We start from the raw sequence: 25157 nt of genomic DNA, 5'->3' as shown, positions 1-25157 counted from the left end.
TCACAAAAATTTGCTCCTTGGCTTCTCTTTAAAGGCTCCTGTGTCAAAAAATGAAGCTTGGCTGTGTACACCTGCCAACAAGGAGGTAGACTTCATTCAGTCACGTCATTTTGACCAACTGAGAAAAGTAGGAAAGAGAATTCAAGTATGGAAAAAGTGATTTAGATTTGGATTTGTGTGGTTATAACAAATACTAGTACAAATGGCTAATATTGAATGTTCATTCACAAAATTCTTTTTTTTTTTTTTTTTTCCAATAGAGTTCTAAAAATAGTTGCTTTAATTAAAGTTTGGGATTTTTACACCCTTTCTAAAAGCAGTAGAGAACACATCTTTGTTATGTTCTCAACTAGCAAACAGTTCCTGGAGAAGGCCATCACACAGCAGTGGCTTTTTTTCCACTCCTCAAATCCTCTCTCAACAAAAAAAGGTTTGAGAAATAAGTTCTAGGAGAGTTCTGAGCGGCTTAGAGTACCTTGAATTAAATCTGCAGTGATCACAAGTACCTCCTTCATCAGCACTCTCAACCCTTTCTGGCCATCCAAACCCTCACTCACTAATTATTCTTGGTAGATGCTTGGTATTCTCCGCAGCGAAGCTATCTTTCTACCCGGACTACCTTTTGACAGTGCCAACAATGGATTATTCCCCCCAAAATAGGGAGGCATATGTCAGGTTTGGTTCCTTTCTGAAGTAACAGAAATACAAGATGGTCTTCAGAGTACAAAAGAGTAAATCCTACAATCTTTTCTCTTAACAGGAAACAGAAATTACTTGAAGTTTTCTTTACCTGTGCATATATACAAACATAATTACGCATGCATCCAGTTAAATGCATACAATATTTTAAAACTGACATTAGATAAAAGTAGTTTATGAAATAATATGAGTCAAGGAATGGAAAATGCACTAAAAACAGGGTTCTCAAGAGGCCTTGTAAGATATTAATCTTAAAAATATCCTCTGCAAAGAGAATATGCAGACAGGTAGAGGAAAACAACCCAACACAAATTAAATAAAAGAATTAACTATGCTAGTCCCAATCACATGTGAACGATGGCATAATAATCACCCTTATTAGAATCAAAACAAGAGCAAAACCATCACACAATCTCAGTTGTGTGGTAGCCTGCAGCCAACAGCAATAGCAGGGTGAAGGTGACAGCCAGGCCACTGACTATGGCTTATGGGGACAAAATAGTCAACAAGAGCAGGGTGATCGGCAAAGCTCACATGGAAACGTTGCTTCCTGCATTACCCCTAAATCCAGGAAACCACCTGAGGACATGGTGAAATGCAAAGTTAAATGACTAATAAGAGGTAAGTGTAAATAAAACCCTGAAATCTGAACATCAATTTAAATAGCCTACTTAAAGCAAACTCAAAAGCTACTTTTCTCTGTACAAATCTGAGATCATTCTCAAATTAATATTCTACAGGCCAAATCTAGTCTGTAAGCTTTTTCTGTATGCTTTTAAAGAAAAACAGTAAGCAAGTACAAAATTGCTATTCATACATAGCCTTCTGGAAAATGTAATGTTAAGTTTCTGGATTTCTTAAAGGCATTAATCTTCAAGATCTCTTTGCAGAGACCCACTTGTTTTCCAAACAGGGAGTGCAATTATTCTCTGGGACCGAATTTGCTGTTAAGGTTTTCCAGACTCTTACTATAGCAGATAAACAGAAACTACCTTATTTTTCACCTCAGTTTATCAATATCTGTGCTGAATTACAGAAATATTAGAAAACACTGGCATATAAATTCTCCCAAAATACAATGCTTAGGACTGGCTACTTGGAAAAAGATCCCTTCTGGAGTTGGTGCATAGCCAGAGGGGAATACCCTAAAGTGCATAAGGAAATCCTCACAGAAGGGAGGCAGAGAAGTCGGTGTTGCAAGATCTTTGCTTCAATCTTGGTATCTCCTGCTTTAGACAGTCCATTTCCTTGATATCTGACTAAGAAGGAAAGTAGCTGTTTATGAGGCTTGGGTTAATTGGGACTTGGGAAGACTTTACAGTGCAAAAAGATCCTGCCCTAAAGGCAGAGAAACTCTTTTGAAACCACTTTATATACAACACTATAGCTGGTAACTCTTGCACCAGGTAAGATGGACGGCTGTATAGGCAAACGCTCCAGATCCTAAGTTAACAGATTCCACATAAAAACTTGGTTTAATCAACATTTTTGGATGTTGAGAAGTAAAAAACAGGTCAGAAACTTCCTCCAGCCTCTCCCAATTTCGTGCTGACTCATTCGTGCTTTAAAGGTGTTTAATAATCTTACAAGAAAATACTAATTTTAGAACTAACTGATAATACCGTTGGCTACCGTTATAGTTTCCACAAAGCAGTTGCAGACACACTGAATCCTCCTTTTTTCATATGTATCAAATGGAAAGTCTTGTCCTGTCTCCATAGTTAAAAGCCTGCAGTCTTTGTCTGCAGCCTTCGAACCAGTTGCAGAGTTGGATGGCATCTCACTAATTTGTCAGGTTCTTGCCTACAGAAAAAAAACTTTTTCTAGAAACTGGCTGATTAGTACAGTAAGTGCCAAATTTCCTCAGGAACCTTTTGTTTAGGCCAGAAAAACAAAATAAAATAAAACACAAACTAAAAATAACACTGACACCTGGGAGTCCTTATGCTTTATCATGCTTGTTGAGATTTACAGTATGTGGCAAACCAACCAGAATGGGGATGGAGGAACTGAAGACAATGACTCCTCTGAAAGCTGTTACTGCTATAAAAAGCAATTATGAAGTCCCACAGGTTAAAGAATCTCATGAAGATTTTTGCAGACATCATATGTTGCTGCACAGGACAGTACTGTCCATTCTTTCTGTACGTTAAGCAATCCAACAGGCAGCAACAAGAAGGGCTAAACTAGGAAAATACACTGACTCAAGTCTTTCTCCATAGACAAGAAATACAAATGACAAACAGGCTCAAATCTAAATCTTAGGACACCACGGTCATTCAAAAAATACAGATCATATCCTTTCACACATCCTTTACCAACATCTCATTTTTCTCTCCTTGACTCATCAAAACAATAATCAGACTCTTGTAAGGTGAACACCTCTCTTTCCCTGAAACTAATTTGTTAAATAATATCATAATCCAGCTGCTAGCTTAAAAAAAGTCCTAGCACCAGGAACTCCAGCTCTGCAGCTCAGCTAGTGACTCACTGAATTGAAAAGTTGTTTCCAATAACCCATAACTGTTACCCAGCATTTTCTCCCTTCTCGTTCTCTCCCTGCTCTTCCTTCTGTCATCTTCCTAACTAGCATACCAATAAAACAGATATTTTGCATTGGTAGAGATAGAAAAGCTTCCTTTTTCCTCTTCATTAACCTGGTAAGTTGACATCACATCAGCAGGAGTTCTGCAGGAGTAAATTACTGCCAATATTACATAAAACCGACTTTTTAATCAGGCCCTGGTCCTGGACCGTAACAGTTCATGACAGAAAGCAGCACAGGGAGCAGTGCAGAATCCTTATACACAGTGACTTCATGATTCCTAAAAAATTACAAAGAATATCACTTATTCTGCAAAGAATAAATAAAAATGCTATTATATCTAAGTATGACTGATAGGTTAAAATTATGATGAAAACCGTGATTTTGTTTGTTTTTCACTTACTGACAAATGTACTTTACTAAAATCAGTATTATGAAGCACAGTCATTTTTCCAATCTACAATATTATTAATATTTTTAAATGTGAAGGAGAAAATATCAATACTATCCATTGTACTGTATATTGTTAGTGGGATTTTTGAGGATTTTATTTATATTTTTTGCAGTCTTTACAGCAGAATTGGAAATGAAAACATATAATCTTCTTGCTCTGTCAAAACTGTATGTATTGGAGAATCAGATACAAATGCCTTAATACACTTAAGGCATTTGGCAGATCTTGCATGTTTCTTTTTTGTCCCAATGTAAAGTCAATATTAGTACTTCCCTGTCATTTAGCTTAGTTCTCTGGTAATAATCCCTAATGAAAATAAAGTACCTGCAACAGTAAAAATCTACTTTGCCAAATGTGGAGTACAGCTGTGTGCTGCGATGTCCTAGGGACAGGATTTTAACAATTTTGCAATTGTAATAGATTTTTTGTAATACATGTCTCTTGTGAAACTGGAAGGCCAGGAGCCTGGAAGATTTCATATATAGCTTTTTACAAGCAGGAGAGGAATTTTAATGCCAGTCTTAATAGACCGCTTAACTCATTTGGAGAGGCTCTCATTTCATTAATTTGCTGAAGAAATTTAACAAAAACAGCATTATGGGGACAGCTGTGATGTAGGAAATAACATTTCCATGGGAACAATGCTTTCGGCCAATGCACGTACTCATCTGCCAATTCACATCAGAGAGACACTGCAGGTTCAAAATTATAATGACTTAGTCTTCTGAGATTCACTTGGTCACAAATTGTCCTGTTAATTTATTTATGATATAAATCTCTAATAACTACTATACTGACTTAATTATAAGGTTTATTTTATTGATATTATAACGAGAAAGTTGATGGTAAACAAAAAAGCAGTGATTATAGTGCATTTGGTTATGTATATAATTATTCAAAGAAAACTTGTGTGCACATCTCAAAATAACAGGAACAATAATTTTATATGAAATATCTGTTTCAAAGGTCTCTTTCATTACAACTCAGAAATATCTCACCTGTTCCAGTACGTATGCTGACTTAAACTGCATCTTCCCCACTCTGCTAGATATCAAGCTCTGCACACTGCTTTATTATTACAAATTAAGAGACGTATAGCTTTTTCCATAGCATGCCTAGCATGTTTCTTTTAAATAGGAACAAATTTCAAAACTTTTTGGAGTTGAGACATGGAGTTACTTCCCAAACATTGCCACAACAAATATGTGATGCAGAAAAACCAATGTAACAGATAACTGTTTCCAAACACCAGCAGCTGAATTCATCACAGTGCTTCAGAGAATTTTGACAAACAATCTTACCATCTCTGAGAGAATAATTGGCCCTTTTTAATATTAAAATATAATTTATAACAATTTTTAATTTATAGCAACTTTTAAATTTAAATTAATAAGAAAAAATATTATATTCATCTACTGTTGATAAACTGTCAAGTTTTCCTTTACAAAGTTACAGAAAAGCTTTATTACCCTGCTAACAGTAGTGAATCTTTGCAGAAATCCCTTCCTTTGATACAGTGAACTAAACCAGCCATTACAGTGAACTAAACCATGTGTGAATTCAGAGGAAGGCTAGTGAGAAAACTAGTTGAGGTCCAAAAGTCTTGCATCAGTCAGCTGTCACATTAGTTTGATATTCATTTGTAAATACAAGCAGTTCATACCAGCTCTGAAAGCTTGGCAATACAGTAAGTACATTCTAAACAAAGACAGAGCCAGTTTTGAATAACATCCAAAACCTTTGAGTTTAGAAAGCATCTTCTTTAACCCAGCCTGGCAAAGAAGCAGTTGCATTTGTAGAAGCAGGTTAACAACAAGTCTGCCAAATTAAAACTGTCAGTGGGCAACCTGATTTAATTGAGAGTGTCTCTTACAGATATGCACCTTGCGTGTACTTAACCTGAAAGTTAAATGTTACGTGCTTATTCAAACATACTGTTGAATTAGAGTCATCCAACAGAGAGGGAAGAGAGTGATCATTTCTGTTTTCTGTATTAGCACTGCCGACTCAGTCACAGGTTATACTGCAAGCTTGCTTACTGCTGCCCAGATTTGTTCCTCGAAGGGCCAAAAAGAGCTCTATGAGATGAAAAGCAACCAGTGAATTGATAAACCAGACTTTAAATCCACTGTGTCTCAGAACTAAAACTATCAGAGAAATAATATAAAATCAAGTCTGGAAAGTGAGAAAAATTTCAGACTTGAAAGCGAAAATTCTCAAAAATATACAGAGATAAGAGACATTGCGTATTGCCTCAGAGTAAGACATCGTTTATCATCTTTACTTGTTAAACTGGAATTAGCTATATGGAAGATTTCCTTATTGAGAAAACATATAGACAACTAGAAAACTTTGGAATATAGACATGTAGGAACTGAATAGGATATGCTACTGAGAACACATTAAGGGGAAAATCACATAATACACAGGGACGAGCCAGAAGTCCTGAAAGGGGTTTATTTAAATGAATTGCTGTAGTCAACATGGACTTCGCTATAGCTGCATCTATACTTGACTCGGGAAAGACTGGAGCGCTTTGATTACTACCGCACAATGTGGATATGCTCATGCTCCTTATGCTGCTTATGTGAATGTGTGTGGCAGTAGGTGTCTAAAGAATAAAGCAACTCTGAAGTTTCCTTCATTCCTTGTAAATTCAGGTTGTCTGAGGACTCCAAAAAATAGGGTCAGAATAGGCACTGCTAACATCTCACAAACCCGTAGCATCTCTCTGAATTGATCTTCTGGGACTGAGAGCTAAATGGACATGAGCAAGAGATCTGAAGCCATAATTACCTCAACCAAGGAGACATTATCTGGGACATCATGATCTTGCCTGTCTGACTTCTGTCACTTTGACAAAATGACTTTGAGTCACTTTGGGCCTCTGGGGGAAATTAGATAAGCATGCAGAAAACTTAAGACAATCATAAAAAGAAAATGTTGTGAGGAAACTTGGCTTATATCTTTCTCAAAACAAGTCTGCAAACTTTGTTTTTCTAACCTGGGGAGGACAGGTCTACAACTAGAACTCTCTGCTGAGGCAATGTGCACATTGCAAACCACGCACATCTGGAGCAAAGTCTCCTCTTGTTTATCTTAGGCCTCCACAGGAATTGCTCTTGTGTTATGGCTACAACCTGGGAAGAGCTGGGCTTCCACTGGTATTTGTAGGGAAATATACAGGCTTTTCCTACTAGAGGTCACCTGATGATGCATCTCCTGGCTTGTTTAGGTAGCACCTCATGGACTTTATAGACTGAGTACAAACATGCAGGTACAGTGACAGCGCTGAACTAAATATTCAGATATTTGGTCAAATAACATCAAAATCAGATAGATGGGCAATGGCAAACTGCAGGAGTATCATCTCACCACAGGAATCAAGTAAGCAATAATAAGATGAGCACTGGGCCCCTGACCCTTAGAATATCTTACTTGCCAGATGGGTCTGCCCATGTGTTTCAAAGGCACTGGCAAAAAACCAGTGACTGTTTTAGAAATACTTCTATGAAGTAACATGAATGAGTTTATGTTTGGTTCTTAGGAGGCTAAGTGATAAGCTTATTAATTATTTTAATGAAGTACATTTAGAGGAATCAGAAAAGGAACTATATTATTTTTACAAAAACTTTTCACTTTTGTCTTACAATAATACTCAGGTAAAAACACTAAGACAGAATCACAGAATCATAATATCAGAGAAAGAAAAGCCTGATGAGCTTCAACATTCAATTCCTTGTTTTTATAGGTTCCTACCCCACACTTAGTTGTTGCTATTGCTATTCTTGTACTCAGATCTGTTCTGCTCAATCCTGTACAAATAAAGATTAAAAGTCTGTTGAAGAACTTATGATTCAATCTAGTTCTAAATATCTTCAGAAAATTAGTCTTTTTTAACACACTTAAAAGTGCAAAAACTAATTTCAACATTTATATTTGTTTCAAATCCTCATTTTATTTTTTCCCTTCACCTTAACTTCCCTGCATGTCTACATGGCTTTCCATCTCCACCTCTATTTTTTTTTGTTTTTAAACTACCGATGCACTGTTTTTAAATAACCTTTAGTAACTGGAGTACATCAGTGCTTTCTGGATCACAAGTCAGAGCTGACTCAACAGAGGCTGAAGTGCAGGCTGCATTTCATGGAAAGCAAAGCAGTCGCAATGATCTTGGGTTGCTTTCAAAAAAAAATAATGCTTGAAATCCCTGCTGAGCACCATATATCAAAGCTGTAGATTGTTTCAAATGAAGTGTTTTCACTGCTCACCTGTTAATAATGTGTACTTCCAAATTCATTGCTTTATTATTTCCCAATGGATCAAAATAAGTTTACTAGCTGCAAGGGAGTCTATGCATCTTTTGTACTTACTCCAAAGCAACAAGAAAAAAATGAGTCTCCAAGGGTTTGATAGGTGGTGATGAATAACCTAGACCAGATTTCTTAAATGATTTGTATTCTACTCTCAGTACAGACTTCATAACAAATATAAGAATTCAGATAATTCCTTTCTGAGTCATTGATACTTTGTAACCTTTTCCATAATATTTTTTCAGAAGTCACAGATAATTTTCTTCTGCGTGTCATCCACAAAAATGTAAAAAAACAAATGGGTAAATTATTGACTGTGTGTGTTGCTACAGACCTAGTAGCTATAAGAATTTGCAGCTTTTGCTGCAAATATAAGATTCGCCTCACTGTGGAATACTAAAGTTAAAAAGCTTACCCCAAAAAATAATGGGTTTGAATCTATGCTTCAAAAGGGGCAAGAATTTGCCGTGAACTGTCAACAGTCTCTAAACAGCCCAATAATACTAATGAAATCTTACTGAAAAAAAGTTTATTTTAGGTCCTCTGATTTCAGAGTCACAGACTGGAAATACGTAAGTAGCTCTATGCTTATCTAGTCAGAAGTATGCAGAAGAATTATGTTGGGGGATACAAAATAAAGTTGCTGCTTTTTGTTCAAGGACTCAGTCTATCATACCTGCCCCACCTGCCTGAATAATGAACTGATTTGCAGCTGAAAAGAGCAGATGAACATTGTACTGCAATTTGCTGTTGCCATCCCAGGAATGGCAAGGTCACTTTGTTGTGATGTTAAAAAATTTGTTACACCAACGTCTTGGGTTGAGAGCTGCATGCTGACATGTTTTCCCTGAAATATTACAAGAACATTGACATAACTGTACCTAAATTCTCTCTCCTCCCATGGCAGAAATTATGCTGGGTGAACTGTATATAGCTAGAGCTATTGAGAGCACAGAATATCTGCATTGCAATTTTGCTAAAAGACCGATCATGCAGTGGGGAAAAAGTCTCAGGCTATAGCTTTCCCTTACAAACATATGGCCTGTTTGGCTAGAAAAGTTAGGCACCATTAACTTCTTTCATCCAGTGGTGCAGTTGGAGCAATCATTACAAGCATTCCGAAACAGCTTTAAGAAAACAAACAGCACATGCACATTGAAAACAAATTCTTGATGCTTATTATCTTTTGCAGTTTTTGATATTTTTACCAGAATATAGATTTCCAAAAAATGTTACTGGCTTCCACACCTGTGAAGAAGCTTGCACAAACTGAATTGATGCTTTTTCATCCAGCTTTGCAAAACACTGCATTTAACTCATAATTGCTGCCGTCACGGTGGGAGGCTCATAAAAAACTGAAATACTAAGGTTACAATATAATAAAAACTAAGGCACAAATACTCATCAGGAATCAGTTTTAAAACCGACAAATTAAACTCTTTAAAGATTTTTTTTTGACTGAATGACACAGAAAGAGCTAAAAAGTGAATCTGAAATGAGTCTTTATTCCCAACACGGGAAAGGGCACAGAGAGCATGAAGAACCATTAGGAAAAGCAAAAGTGTTGTATCTGAACAAATCCATTACTTAAAACTACATCCTGCACTGTTTCTTGTATCTTCCAGTGCCTCTGCAAAGTCACATCTCAGCTGACTTTTTCCACTACAAATTCTCCTTTGTCAATTGTGTCATCTTCCTATTTAATCAGTTTTATTTATTCTACTGTCCTTTAGCATTCACTTCTTTTCTTCACACGGGATGTCATTGATTCCTTCCGACACATAGCAAAACATACGGCTGATTCTTCTGTCCTGTCTCTGCATTCTCCTTTTTATACATTTCTCTCCCCTTACTTCTGTCATGAATGCAGAAATCTCTCACTGGATCTCTTCCTCAACTGTTCAATTTGTCTAAGTGATCGTATGCTGTCTTCTGATTTCCTTTCTCCCGTTCCTTGTTCTTACCTCTAACCACCTGGTCATCACTGACTGGTTCGCCAAATCATAGAAAAGTGCTTTAGCACACCTCTTTAGAAACTAACACAGAATCTCTAGTCTCGCGCCCATCAGCTCTGCAACTACAGCCACATCTTCTTTCTCCTTTTCATCTCTGAATTAATCGAATACATTGATTTAAGTAAATGTCTTGAGTTCTTGTTTTCCAATTACATTTCACTTTACAAACAATCTTTCCCTTTTTGCATTCGGTTGAAGCTACTCCTGCTAAAGTCTTTAATGATTTCTTAAGATTGCAAAAGTACACTATTTTCTTCTTTGTTTTGCTACAATTAACTGTGCTCTAATATGCTGCTTCCCTTAGTTCCACAGTTCATCCTCTCTCAATTTTTTTCTCTTCTTCACCTTTCATTCAAAATGTGCTCTAGTAGATTCTCATTTTCTGCCCACCCAGTGAACTGTGATGGTCCCACAGGGCAGTACCACTGTTTCTTCTGTTGCTGTCCCTCAAACATCATGCTTTCATCAACAGCATATAAAAGCATTATCCCCTCTGCAGTAAAAATTCCCTCTGTCTCCCCTGTCTTCTGTCTACACTGAAACCTCTTTCTTTGGCACCTCCTTGTGAGCCGCTGATCTCAACTCAGCATCATTAAACTCAGTATTTCCCTTCAAGACCTCTCTTCTGCCACTTCTCCCAGCCCTGTGGATCACGTGTGTCTTTCAGGCCTGCTATGTGGGCAGACCTTTCAATTCAGGCTTCGTATTAGGTCACTTTTCTGTGACTTGCACATGTTTTCTATTTCACATCTGTATCCCCTCTGCCCACCCACACAGCTAACTCTTTTGTCCACTCGCTCACCATTTCACATGCCAGCTACTGCAGTGCTTTTCTCCAGCCCTGGCAATTTATGCACCCTAATCCCTTCCCGGACACTGTAGGAAAGGTAAGTTTCATAGCCATGTCATCTTTCTCCACACATTAGTAAAAAGCTATATTCTTTTTTTATCCAGTTGTACACAATTCATTTTTATTTTCTTTTTTAGCAGTATTTTAGCAGTTCATTATCACATTTATCTTCTCACATTCAAGAATGAAAGATCAGCTCCTGCTGCTTATCAGACTTGCCCCATCATCCACTTGATATATTTTTAGGAAGCACCTCATGTTTTTTCCTCATTGCCTCTAATGCTCGAAAAGAGCTCTCCGGAAACATTCACACAGCTATCTTATTGTCTTTCTTCAAATCGCCCCTCAGTACTCTCTGTTGTCAAGATGTCCCCAACCCAGTAGAGTAACTATCTCCTGTCATGTGGAACATTTTTTAATTCTCCTGTGTTTCCATCTCTGGACTCATATGTCATCTAATGATTTAGACTCTGTGTGCTTGAAACAGAGGGAGTATTTTTCTTCTGTATTTCAACAGCATGTAGCACAGTGAAATGCTGCTCTGTGATTACAATTTCTGTGTATTCATATGATAAAACAAAACTATCGTGACTATCAGAATTAATGCTTAGGATTGATATTTATAAAAATGTTAAGGAAGGTTAAGTCTTAAACAGGTTTCCTGCAATAAAAATTAAGAAGCTCACACATTATATCTAAGAGAGCTTTTGTCCCTGATATCAGCAGGGAGCTAGAATAAGAAATGATGTCAGGGAACTGTATGCAAGGAATCCTTAAACATCACAACAGAGAAGCTTGATCCATGCTTTCTGTTTACTAACATGTATTGCCAAGAAAGAACACAATTATGTTTTCCCTATAGGTCAACCATATGCCAAGGTTTAGTCTTACAAGGTTTAATGAAGGCAAAATCTGATGCTGCAGCTATTTCTGTCAAAAAAGATTTATTGATTTATTGTGCTCCAAAAGCTAATGCAGTTTATTGTGCTGAAAAGACTCTTTAAAATAGGCATGGGGTGAATCCATGATGGATATCTGTCTTCACAGTCATTTAAGTTACATTGAACCCACCTATGATCTCAGTAGATTGAAGCCCTTAGAGTGACTATTACCATTATTCACGAAGTATATAAGCACAGTGACATAAAGAGGTGTGATGCATCCTTGAAGAGCTGAGTTTTGATGGTGGAGTGACTGAGAGCAGTCCCTGCATTCCAGATCGACCAGAGAAAAGGTGACTACTGTTCAACTAAAGAGGCAGCCCTGAAGTAAAAATATATGTTGAAAATTCCCATCTACAATAAAGCTTTTCTTGATGGCCAAGATCTCAAGAACTAGATGATAATTTACTATTATTCTGTGATGGATGAAGTCACTTCTTTGGTTCTGTTTGGTCTCTCAAATACCTATTGATATATTTAATTATTGAGTAACGCTTTGGTGATTGTTAAATATTGGTGGTGTGTCTGAAAACAGCTTTTTTGGAAAACTGAAGTTGTTATCTTACAAGTATCTTATAAGTTGCCAGGTATAAGGTATCTGATAAATCGCCAAACAAGCAAGCAGAAAGCACTGAATTTACAACAATGCTTAGGATCGATCCTGCCTTCAGGTTTGTCCACTGAACACACCAGTCACGATATTTCAGTATGTTAATGATACACATCTATATGTGTCTATAAATGTATATATCTATACCTGTACCTATATAGGAATCAGTCTGTGCTTTTCAGTTTGCTTCTTACCCTAGAAGAATGTTCAGACAATACTAAAAAGATAAGCATGCATTCTACGATGGGAAAGGAAGGTGGATGTAGAGAAACTTTACTTTTTATTCGCAACTTCCATACTAAAAATTGTCAAAATGGGCAAAGTGGGCAAATAATTCTAGAGGCTGATTTCCACGTTGGGAGCCAAAATCTAACATAAACAAAAGTCACTGCACAGCCGTGACTTAATAGTATCCTGTTTCTCTATCAAGCAGGGACTCCTGACTTCTGCTGCTTCTTCCTGAAGACAGAGAGCAGTGAACAAGCAGAGGAGCCAGCTGGCATGGAGAACAAGAAGTTGTTTCTCAAAGAGGACTTTACTTTCTGTGAGAGACAGCATTTGGGCTGAAGACTAACCCTGAGTGAAAGCTGGAAACCAGGAACATGGTCATGCTTTTTGAGAGGCAGGACTTCCAGATCCATTAAACTGGGAACTTAGTGGGAGCTGGGAGAGAAAAAGGTCTTAAAAACATCCTTTCCCACCCTACTATTTAGCAGTCTCTGGAACATGTATGCCAAGGCAGTCTTAAAGACAGCTGTTTCTAAACAACTGCTTTTGCTGAATTCTAAAATGCCCTCACGTGAGAGAAGGAATGATGGCACTTAATGTATACAAGTAGTAGTATGGCTATACCGGCCCATACCACCCCAGACTGACACTACGCATTTTGATTCTCTTTTTGTATCATCTTTGCTTTGTGCATGTTCACATGTGCGTGTATTTACCGGCATGTACACATGTAGGTTTGTAGCAAAGGAAGAAAGTTGATGGCCGTAGAGTGCTCTGTGCTTACTCTAATACATATCAGCACAGTTTTGCAGGCATAAATTACCCATAGGTAGCGCAGAATTAGCAGGTTAAAAGAAAGTATTTTTTTCTGAGATTTTCTGCCATTCTTGTGTAGGTGAGAAGGGGTTCAAGGTATTCAGCAAATCTCAAACTCATTTTTTTGCTAATGAAGAAAGAAGGAACATTGTATTTCTCTTAATGCAAATTACATGGATTTTGTAATACAAAATGTCACTCATTTACATTAAAAATCATGGTTCAAATGAATTGTTGTAAAATGTATAAATCTAGAATATTATCTGATAAAACCAGAGCCAATTGTGTTGAAATGTTTCTGGACACAATACAGCAGGAGAGGTGCATGACCCCTCCACAATACAGCAGCACAACAGTTATTCACATGGAAAAAAAAAAAAAGGAAGACTCTGCTTATCCACGTCAATTGTCGATCAATATGCACATTTATCAGCCTACACAAAGTGGATTAAAAAAGAAAAAAAAGAAAGAATGAACTTTACTGCCACAAATGAAAGTAAAGATGGTTTTGATATTGATGAGATATCACTCAACAAAAGATTTTTCCCTGAAATAATAATTCAAGTGGGGAATATAATGAAGAATCTTACCATTTCTATTGTTTATTATAATCAAATCCAAACTCTAGTCTAAACCAATTTAAAAAATAATATGCTGTAGTTGCATGCATAATAATGAGTCAGGTTAGTGTGCTGCATCATTTAGTATGCAGAACAAGTTCACTGAAGCTGAGAGTGAAACTTGCTGAAATATGAAAGCACCACGATTGAAAGTAAAATAAGCTGCAGAGAACATAGACAATAAGCTAAGCAAAGGGAAAAAGTAGGGAAGACAAGTAGAGTCCTGGTACAGGAGGAAGAAGAATAGATGTATACAAACAGGAGTATATTTTACCTGTCATCCTCTTTCCCTTCCTCAGCTTGGTCTTCTTGAGTTTTTTCATCATTCCCTGATCCTTTGATTTCCTCCTTATCACAGTTCTCTGTCACTTCTTGCCCTTCCCCTTTTTCATTAATTTCTTGCTCCTTTGCTTTTTCCACCTCCTCCTCCTCCTCTTTTTCTTCCTCCTCAGGAAATACTCCATCTTGTTCATCCCCTTCCAGCCCTCCCTCTTTTTTTCCCTCTATATCCCTTGTCCTTCTGAAGTCAACAAAAATTGGAAAAGGCATGCAAAAAGAAAAAAGAAAAGAATAAATTAAAGTTAAGGTCATGGAGAAAGGCATGCATGAACTCACAAGAAAGGAAATGCAAAGGAAATTAAATAAAAACTACAAGATGGAAGCAGTCATAAGCTAAATCATGCTGGCTAAGACTCCATCCTACGGTAGAGAACGTTGGGACATTTTCTTAGGACAGTCTCTAAGTCCCTTTTTGAATAAAAGTTGCACGGCAATACATGACATTTCGAAACACATACATAACTACAACAAACTATGTGGTCCCTAACAATGCTCGTATAAGCAGATGTTTAAACAACATTTTCAAATGCACCATTTCCTGAGAATTAATATAGGCCAACATTGAATTTTTCTGAGAGATACAGGTGAGCTACACCTTCAAAAATAAATGATCTTTCATTCCTTCTACAATCAAAGCTCCTCTGAACGTGCACAGGGCGCAGTCAAAGGAGATGCTGTGTTCTGCTCACAGATACACTAAGTACATCTTGTTGAAGGGTAGTTGAATGGCTGTACACCTACAGTTAAATTGGACTAGTGTAAGCATGAAAAAAATTGAATGGGTCTGTGTGAGTATTAAATAAGACATCTATAAAAGATCGGCAGCTCTAGTTTAAAAGGAAATTAAGATGCTTCTGACATTGCTGGCACAAATTTTCAAGTTAAACTGTCTTTTCAGCCATGTTAAATATTTTACAAAATGGTTTTCAGAAAGTGCAAATCTAAGTGTGTTTAATGCTTGCTGACAGCATATGTTATTTTAGTGTGTGTTAGCATAACCCAACATGACAAAACTTGGCTAAAAACAAATGCCATGAAGACAACAAAAAGCATTAGATGCAGAAGACATTTAAACCATTTTCCCTGCAAATTTCAACCTAGGCAAAATACTAATTTGAAATATAATAATGTTTAGTTATGTAAGTTACACGGCTATGGCTGGCATTACAGCTCCTCGTGCTCACCTTATCTTCTTGTTTCCTCTTGGCCGCTCTGACTGGACGGACATGTAGCTTGTGCTGCTGAAACGCGAAGCACTGCTTGTCCGTGACACAGCTGAGACATCACTGACATCGCTGTCTGAAGACTTGTTGGAAACATTGTCTGAGCCTCGCTGAGGATCCCGTCCTGACCGGTACTGTAAGAGGAAAGGGATAAAGATACAGATGTTGTCAGTCACATTACCACAAGCCAGCTATGGAGCTGGTCCCTGATGCTATCGAAACTGCCTCTGCCAATAGACTGTCTGAATATTTATAACTAAGTTTTTAACTGATACAGAATACAAGTTTATGTCTTGGTTTCTATTAATTTTACTCCGCTTTGCAATCCCATTCAAGTTATTAGCTCCTCAGCTTCATCCATAGAGCGACTCCTACAAAACTTCCAATTTTTCCAAAGGTTTCACAACCCTTAGCAAAGACGTCTAAACTGTCATAGAATATTCTTACCACAACTGTTTCGCCAGTGCACAAAGCAAAGCAGAGAGACTTTGTGACTCGCTCATGATTACTGAGCTCATGAAAGATTGAATAGAAGACAGAATGCACTTCATGGTATCTATAAAATATATGTCTCTTGTGGCCTAGCCTATTTACAAGAGCTTCTAGTTGACAAATGTTAACAATTTTTTTTTTCTAAAGTAAATAGAGAGATGAGATTATCAAACCAAAAGACAAAGTAATGCTGAAGCTGTGCAAACAAATCCAGCGTTTTGCTGAAGTGCTGGGCTGGGAAGTCTGAAAGCACGGGACAGGACTAGAAATAATTTGTACTGACAATGTACAAATGTCTCAGAAACTAAAAAATTGCGATAGTATTAGAGCTTGTTGACCGTGTATTCCAAACACGGAACTGGCAGGTGACTGGCGACCAGCAGTAAGCCCATATAACATAAAGCAGTGTTGTGAAGAGGTATTCAAGTTAGATCTGAACAAAATATTGCAGCTATTTGTTCTTGTTAAACAAGTCAGCTCTAAATTAATGTGAAGTCTGTGCCACCCTGCATTGCACTATGTGCAGATATAATAAATAGCAGAAAGACATTTTTCCCTCTCCTCTTCCTATACAGACATTTCTGTGTATACAGAAATCTGATGGGCTGCTATTGATAATCTTTTCAGAAAAGCAGTGTTGCAAGATGAACTGTCAATGATTGCCAGGTAATTGTTTGGCTGACATGGAAAGAAGACAGTGTGGAAAGAAGTGAAGAGTAGCACAGACAGGACTGAAAGAAAACAATGGGAGAAAATAACCTGCATAACACATCAGTGGCTTGTTGAACTCTTGGGGGTAGGAACATTGGACTCAGCCACCTGGAGAAAATAATTCATAATGTAAAGTGGCAGACCTGTGTAGTCCTGCAGAAGGGTGTCTAGGTTCGGCTATCAAATTTGTCCCTTTTTTATAGTTTTAGAATAACTATCTTTCATGAAGTACACAGATCATTTGCTTCTGTTCTCTTGCAGGAAAAGTTACACTGGGAAATATTCTGAAAGACTGTGCAGTGTCTAAATAGCATTTCAGAATAACATTTGAGTGCCTATTTATCATAAATGGATTTTACACTTTGAAATAGTAGGTTATTTTGCCTGTTTTAAGACAGGAAAATAAAGACCAGAAAAAATGCTCGTGCAGGTTACACTGTACACCTGTCGCAGGGAGTGACCGGGCACAGCCTGAACTGCACACTCACATAAAATGGTTGCACATGCTGCACTGGCTTCCAGATCTGTACTGATTCACGGTATTTGTGTTCAGTGACAAACCACTCAAGCCCTCCTCAGCCTTTAAGTGTGAGAGTGCACTTAGCCAGCCATAAACTCAGGGAGTATCTCTGTGATTAAATGTTCAAATCTTGTAATATTTACTGACTGGTTTTATTGATGCCATTAATATTTTTGCTTGATAAAGAAGACGGTACATATTATTATTGCTACATTCATTTGGGAACATAAAAACAATGATTAAGCAGCTGTCCTGATCATCAGAGATAATGGAACATTATACCAGAATAGGTATAGGATTGTTCTTTTGCAGCAACTCCTTTTAAAAGAGCAACCACTGAGCCCTTTGGAGAAGAAAAAAATAACTATGCCTAGTGAAATGTGTATTTATTGAGTCCTATCTATTCAGTTCCACCCACCTAACCCTCCCTAGAACAATTCTGCACTGAAGACAAAGTTATGAGTGCAGTTTCTGTTGATTTAGCCTAAAACTACCAAGACTGGGAAGTACACCCTGGTGTACTGGGATACTACCACGCTCTGTAGAAAAGGCAACGCAGAGCTGCCCTCAGGCCTTCAGTATTTGCCGAGGCTCCCAAGCAGATGTACTTGCCATGCTGAACCCTGTGCTGCCAAGGCTACGCTCCCAACAGAGCTAATGTACAGCCAAGCCGTGGATGCCAATACGAACAGCTGTCGTATGGACTGAGGCAAGTGACCCCAGGGTAGTCGCACCGCTAGCACTACAGACCTAATGTGGCTATCCTTTGGGGAAATAAGATAGGCCATAGTGGCAGATGTAAGTCCTTGATGGAATTGGTAATTATGTTCCAATTAGGGGATAGATAATTAATTGTGGTGATTCATAGAATAACAGACCACGACCTGCAGATTTCACACTGAGCTTGCCAAGGAAACAAGCCCTTTGAAATTAAACACATGCAAGCAATGTGAAGCAGCAAACACTATCAGCATTGAGCAGTTATTCTAAAAAGTCATTCTGCAGCACACTGGAAATTTCAAACACCTATGGTTTTGATTTTGTCTGTTTCATTTCTACACCCGGAGAACATCAGTTCTTAAAATACGTTTTTCAATGTGCTGTATATAACAAATCAGATATTTTCATAAATAGAACCTTATTATATTTTTTAAGTTAATACATTAGTAATAATACAGTGATGTATAGTGAAGATTGAATATTGCTGTGGCAAGAAAAGCAACTTAAAGGTAAATCATTTCAGAAATATAATGTGAAAAAAGGTCATCAGATCATTACCGCGTCCTTCTTTCTCAGTTGCATGCAATATGTTTTCAATTGGGTCAGATGGCACAGAAGTATTATTTGACTCATTTCAGGATGTTTTAGATTTGAAATTGGGAAAGTTAGTCGATCCTTTCTTTAAATCTGAACATCTTAATATACAAAATGTGTTCTTAAAAGGTTATTTACACATTGTCTGAGTTACAGTCTCAGCATCTACCAGCCGCCTACCAAAGTAACATCTAGAAACTGAAACTAAATGGTCTTCTTTGCTGGACAAAGCTCTGATACCTCATATTCGTCCATTAACTCTGCCTCAAATTGCTCTTTCTTCCCCTGCTAAGGTCGATTTCTGATCTTATATCTGACAATTTTGTTTAGGAAATGGATTATAATAGTAAGCGTATTGCATGTTAGTGTTTCAGTAACTGCAACGCAGAAGACAAAAGGAAACATACTGCTTCTCTGATCGAAGCCATGCTGGCATTTCATTTTACATTTGTTTTTTAAACGGCAATTCTATATAAGGCAGTTTCTGAAGTGCTCCTTTGCTGTCTGCCTCAAAAGTAAAATGGAACTTCTATTGTGCAAATATTGATTTTTTAAAAATCTTCAGTTCTTTCATATTGTACATTCTGACTGTAAAACACAACCATTTTTTGAACAATTTTGCGCTATTCTTCCTTCATTTTTTTGTGTGGCTAAAGTTGCCCCAAGGCATTACATCTTCATATATTTCATATACTTCCTTGCCTTCTTCATCCAAATTTCACTTTCTTTTTTCCTAAATGTCACCATCTGTATGATAAGATTGGCTATTAGACTGAAAAGGTCATTATTAACCAAGTGCCATCCACCCATTAAACTCAAAACACCGCTACCTTTCCCAGCCCTCTCCACTGCTGTCCCTGCATAGTGTGCTGCAGGAGCCTGCCCCACCTGAATGCAGCGTGCTGGGGAACTGCAGCCCCTGTGCCTGGATCCTGGCTGTACCATGGCTACAGATTCAGATCAACAGATCCAGCAACTACCCTGCATGCTCCAGTTTCCCTCAGAAGAAAACACAGGCACAAGGACAGTAAATGAGCCTCATGTGCACTGATAGCTCCCCGGGTGTGGACAATCAGGAGGTCTGGGTTGTGCATCCGCCTACTTCACAGGTTAATTAAATACTGAGTTTTGTTTTTTTTTTTTCTATTTTTTAAATAACAGCCACAGCAGTAGGAAAATCATCTCCTGACTTTCCTTATGCTGGAAATATATGTCTTTTCTTGGAATAAGGTTAAATTTTCATTTCGAACACAATCAATACTCATAATACAGGCAGCATTCTGGAGTTTATGACCCATAAAGCAGTAAGAGTACCCAGCCTCTTCTAGCTGTTTCAACAATAGGAAGTCTGCTGCAAGCAGAGAGGTTCATTAAAAATCGCTTTTTGATTTTTAATAGTAAGATGATTTTGTCCTATTTTGCTGCGTTGAAGAATGGGATAAATTTCATTATTACAGCTTCTATCACATAAGTTTATAGTTGCTAAAAGCCCTTTTCTCTGCATTAGTAAAATAATCAGCTGAAGACCCTAACAAAGTGGCAGTGAGGTGTTAGTGGCAACAACTTATAATTGCAATAGGTTACTTTCCTGTATTAATGAAATCAAGATTATTAAAGCTGAAAAACAAATACCTGCTCTATTCTCTAATACAACAACCTCTGTAAATGTTTTGACCTCTTTGTGAACTACCACTATTTGACTGACAGGCCACATAGAGCTACAACTGCTCTGATACTTATTTCTTGAAACTCTTCAGAACGTCTAACTCAAAGGGAGTTTTAAAGTGTTTCATATTGCTTTAATCTATTGTTACCAGTCTTCCATCTTGGACTATGCAGCCATGTAGTTGTCCAGGCAATTGAAATTTTCAGTGATTTCCAATCGTCTTTCTATTTTATTATCTCTTTTTTTTCCCCTTTTTTTATAGTCTACTCATTAGTTTTAATTTGCTAGCATTTACACAGGAGCATGCAAATCTGGTCAATGTTTTTACTGATCAAAATGTTGGGAAGATGTTTTAGACAATTGTCCATTGTCCTACTACAAGAAGATTAAAGAACCATTCTGGACGGTTTCAATAGTTCTTTGCCTTGCTGACAAAAGCTCTCGAGCAGCCAGAGCACAGCAATTATGTGAAATGTTCTGTAACTTCAACTGCAGCTTTTGGTGCAAGTTCAAAGCCTCTAAAGGCATTGGAAATTTTAGTTACCACACATCCTTTGTATGAATGTTACTGGATTGTTTGATTATTTCTAAAATCTTTGCTAATGGCTGCCTAATGAAGTCTACCATTAAAAATAAACCCAAATACTTACTAATATTTACAACAATACTATTACATTTATATAAAGCAAAAGACTCTAAGTCTTTTTTACAAAATATCATATACAAATGAATAGGTACAGGAAATATATGTTTATCTGTAGTTTGCATACAAGCAAACCCAAGATGATGGCTATGATGAGTCTGCCCTCGCAGGTAATTCGTATTTAGCCAACTCAATAATCTGTGTTTGCACTTGTCACTCTTGACAGGCTCCATCAAGGCAACTGAGGTGCAGCTAGCCAGGTCAGACCCTGCCAGCCCTGCTTTAGCTATCAGCTGTACAGGGCATCCATCAGTCCCTTGGGAGATTTAAGGACTGACCAGGAAGATTAATTCTTGCACTGCTCTGATATTAGGTACATAATGGTTGCCTTGGGCTTCTCAATATGAAGCTGCAACCAGTTCTAGCTCAGACTCATACTTGGCTGCTGATCCTGACTTCTGCTTTGTAGTCCTGGATCCTATCCTGTCTTCTGCCTTTTTATTCCTAATTCTTGGATTCTGCTTTTTTTTTTTCCCTGTATTTTGCTTCTGAGGAGTTCCATTGGCACTATGCCAACCCTATTCTCCCTCAGCTAGTTTTTGCTTTGCTTTAGGCACCCTTTGATCTCCTGATCCTGGCCCTACTGTGCCTCTCTTGGCATTCTTGTCTTGCATTAGTATAAAAGAGAGAGCTACGCATGGTGTTGCTACTTCTGAGCAGTTCAGTGCCTGAACCAGTATATCTAGCCGGATGGACAGAGGTTCCCTGTACATCCATTCTTTACTCCCATTCCTTAACCAACATCATTTTTTCCCATTATTCAGAACATTCCAATCTGCTTCTACCTTGAATAAAAAGAACTGACTGTAACCTGATTTACAAAACCCACCTTCTAAACCATCCCAATCTCCAATAAAGTTAGGCCACAAATTGAAACCTATTGCTAAAAAGGAACATTCATAATTCTATTGAACATGTGAAAAAAAAACCTACTTCAAAGTTTCTCACATCTTTCCCATAGTGGTTTGGTGCAATCTGTTTATCAATTTCACTAACCAATGCTCACAAATAGTTTCACATAGGAGCTCCTAAAACCTGATTTCACTATGAGAATAAGCCATGTTGCAAAGAGCATTCTGCTGCTAAATTACTAAAGGAAAAGTGAACAATGAAAAAGATCAAGCAAGTCACCAGTGGGCCCCGCCAGCAAAGAAAGGCAGCCTTAGTTGTACTGACTGGAAAATAACCAGTAGATCAAGGGGAGTGATTAGTCCCCTTTACTCAGCACTCATTAGACCACATCTCAAATATCGTATTGAGTTTTGAGACCCGAAGTACAAAAATTACATCAATAAACTAGAAGGAGTTTATTGGAGGGCCACGAAGATGGCTGAGGCTAGAGCATTTGTCCTGTGAGGAGAAGCTGGAGGAGCTGGGCTTGTCCTGTCTGGAGAAGTGATGGCTTTGGGAGTATCTAACAGCAGTCTGCCAGGTCATACCGAGAGGATGTCAAAAAGACAGAGCCAAGGAATTTACAGCAGCTCTGACTGGTATAAGAAGGCACATTTTTACCATAGGTACAGTGAAGCAGTGGATAAAGTTGCCCAGAGAAGTTGTGCAGTTTTTATCCTTGAATATTTTCAAGACCTGAACGAACAAAGCCCTGAGCAACCTGTATTGTTCTCACAGCTGACCCTGCTTTGAGGTAGGGGTTGGACTAGACAGCTCCTGAGGGGCCCTCCAACTCAAATTACTCTGTCACGCTACAGGTTAAGGTGATCCAGGAGCTGAAGAGGAAACTGCAAGGACAGAAGAAATGCAGAAGCCACCAATGGATCATTGTCTAAGGACAACTGTAACTCAAGAGAGAGAGAGGTAGTCTTGAGGCAAGCAAAATCAAAGGACAAATAATCATCTGCTTCACATATATTGGTGTATGATGCAACTCCCAAAGTGCACAATATGAAATAAATATAGGAGAGCACTAGAAAATATTCTGGGATTATCAGAATGTCTACCACCACTGGCCTGTGTCTTTCAGTAGTATGGCTCATGTACTATATAACCAGACATCTACTTTAAAAATGAAGATAACAGATTTCTCTGGAAGGAAAGTAACTGAGATTTTTAAGATGAGTTTTTCTAGTCTGAATATGAAAGTAAGATCCATAGTTCTCGCTGATTCTGACAGATGAAATTAGGTAGAAGAGAGATCCAGGCACAGCATATGGCTGGGGTGAAACAGCTACAATTGGCTATATAAATTAGAATGAATAGAAAGTCTCATGTGTCTTATGGATGGACTTCACCCTGTTACAAGATCTGATGAACCATAGAATCCTCTCATGTAGCCAGAATATTCCCTACAATTTTTGAACAAAAGCAAAGACCTTGAAGAAATATGAGTCTACATAATACGAAGATAAATAAATAAGAGCTTCAAAAGAAGATCCTTTTAATGAGAATTAAGGGTAGAAGGATGTCTGACAACCAGTCTCCCTTTTCTGACGTGAAAGTAATTCAGGAAAGCAGGCAAAACAGATAATAAAACAAAACTCTTTCTAAGATTTATTTGAAATGTTTGCTATCAAAATTCCCTTTCATGCTGCTGACTTTCTCCTGATTTTAAATGCTATTTAAACCAGGGCAGAGTCAGTCACCAAGCTCCACTTTAGAGAAATACGTCCACAGTCTGGCTTTGTGATGGTGGGTAATAAACTCTTGATGTTGGTCTTCTCAAACTTCTCAGCATCTTTTTAACTGCCACACATTTACTTTTTGACTGTCTTATACAGGAGGAAGAATATCTATTTAAAATAGAGATCAGCAACCCTATAGCATTCCAGAACACTGTATCAAGTCTCCTGAAGATGCATCATCATGGAACTGCTCACTGTAAAAAATCTGAGCTGTTCAAGTAAGGGCGATTACAAAAACACAGATATCCAGGGCTTCACAATCTACTGTGCAATTGCATTTAACAGTATCTCCAGTGCTATATCTCCCGGTGAACTTCAGCATGTTTGTTAGGACAAACTAGTGAGCCTGCCTACAGTTAACTCACTTGTTCAATGGGCTCAGGTTCAGAGATAGCTCTTAATTCTGTTTCTGGTCTATTTTGTTTTTCTAAGTCTAATGAATCCTACTCACATTGGATAAACACAATGCAAGTGTGCTTCCTGTATTTGTTTCTGTTTCTGAAGTGGTTCACGTGTCATTTCTGTCACCACCACACTCAAAACCTCTTGCACTTTATACTGTCCTACCATCCACACAACAACTTACTTTTTAAAGAGGGTAACAAGGCAGGATTTCTGTTTTAAGAAATCCTCTTGAGTCTCTGATTGTTCTACCTAATTTGGACTTGTTTGAGATGTTACTTTGCAAACACAAGCTAGGAAGTCAAACAATATAGTTCTAACAATATAGTTTAACAATATAGTTAAAGAGTTCTCATTTAACCTGGATTTTAAACTACATTTCTATAATTTGTTTTTAGTCCTTGGGTCTCTCATTAAAAAAAAAAAAAAAGATGGAAAGGCAATCGGCAATCTTTTCTTATCACAGAATTTCTGTTTCATTACACTTTATTTCACCCCAAAAGCCTGTTAAGTATTTCAGCATACCTCATGGTTTGAAAACTGAGATACGAACTTCCCCCTTAATCCTACTTTCTCTATGCAACATTTAAATATGTCGTTCACCAAATTTGCCCTGAGGCACAGCACCTCCAGAGGAATTCATGCTGAAGAGAACAGCTGGATTGACACATGGGCCATCTGGTGAGTGCTTATTCCTGTAAGCAGAAGTGCCCAAGGACCATGAGTAACACAATTGCTCAAGAACGAGATATAAATATATCTTTGTATGATTCCCTTTTATAAGTCCTTCAATCCATAGATATCAGGGGGTAGCCTCCAACGTCAAGCATGATTTAAGGGAAGGCCCCATAATCTCTTTTCTTAATCTCATGTTTTCACTGATTATTAGGATTCATCTTGCAAAATCCCTGTACAATAAGAAATATTGTAAATATCAGCTGATAACTTGTCTACGCATTTTCTGCTGATTCATGTCTAGCTAAAGAAGAAACAAATCTGCAAGATGTAGATACAACCATCTCTTTATCCCTCCATAGGCAAGTTAAGCTGCTTAGAA

The 25157-nt window shown here is 37.8% G+C and overlaps 1 protein-coding gene across 1 annotated transcript in view; it reads right to left on the bottom strand.

Annotated features, from left to right (window-relative positions):
* Positions 1 to 25157, bottom strand: part of RIMS2 (regulating synaptic membrane exocytosis 2) — a 504339-nt gene that overhangs the window by 57545 nt on the left and 421637 nt on the right. The window contains exons 22-24 of the mRNA XM_086609332.1: positions 23593 to 23611; positions 17889 to 17900; positions 15615 to 15787 (exon numbers count right to left, since the gene is read on the bottom strand). Coding sequence (XP_086465458.1) covers positions 15615 to 15787; positions 17889 to 17900; positions 23593 to 23611 — 204 coding nt within the window. The remainder of the gene's footprint in view (positions 1 to 15614; positions 15788 to 17888; positions 17901 to 23592; positions 23612 to 25157) is intronic.

The sequence above is a fragment of the Tauraco erythrolophus genome, chromosome 3 (assembly GCF_009769465.1).
Source record: "Tauraco erythrolophus isolate bTauEry1 chromosome 3, bTauEry1.pri, whole genome shotgun sequence".
NCBI lineage: Eukaryota > Metazoa > Chordata > Aves > Musophagiformes > Musophagidae > Tauraco > Tauraco erythrolophus.
The sequence above is the reverse complement of the archived record's forward strand: the minus strand, read 5'-3'. Positions and strand labels throughout refer to the sequence as shown.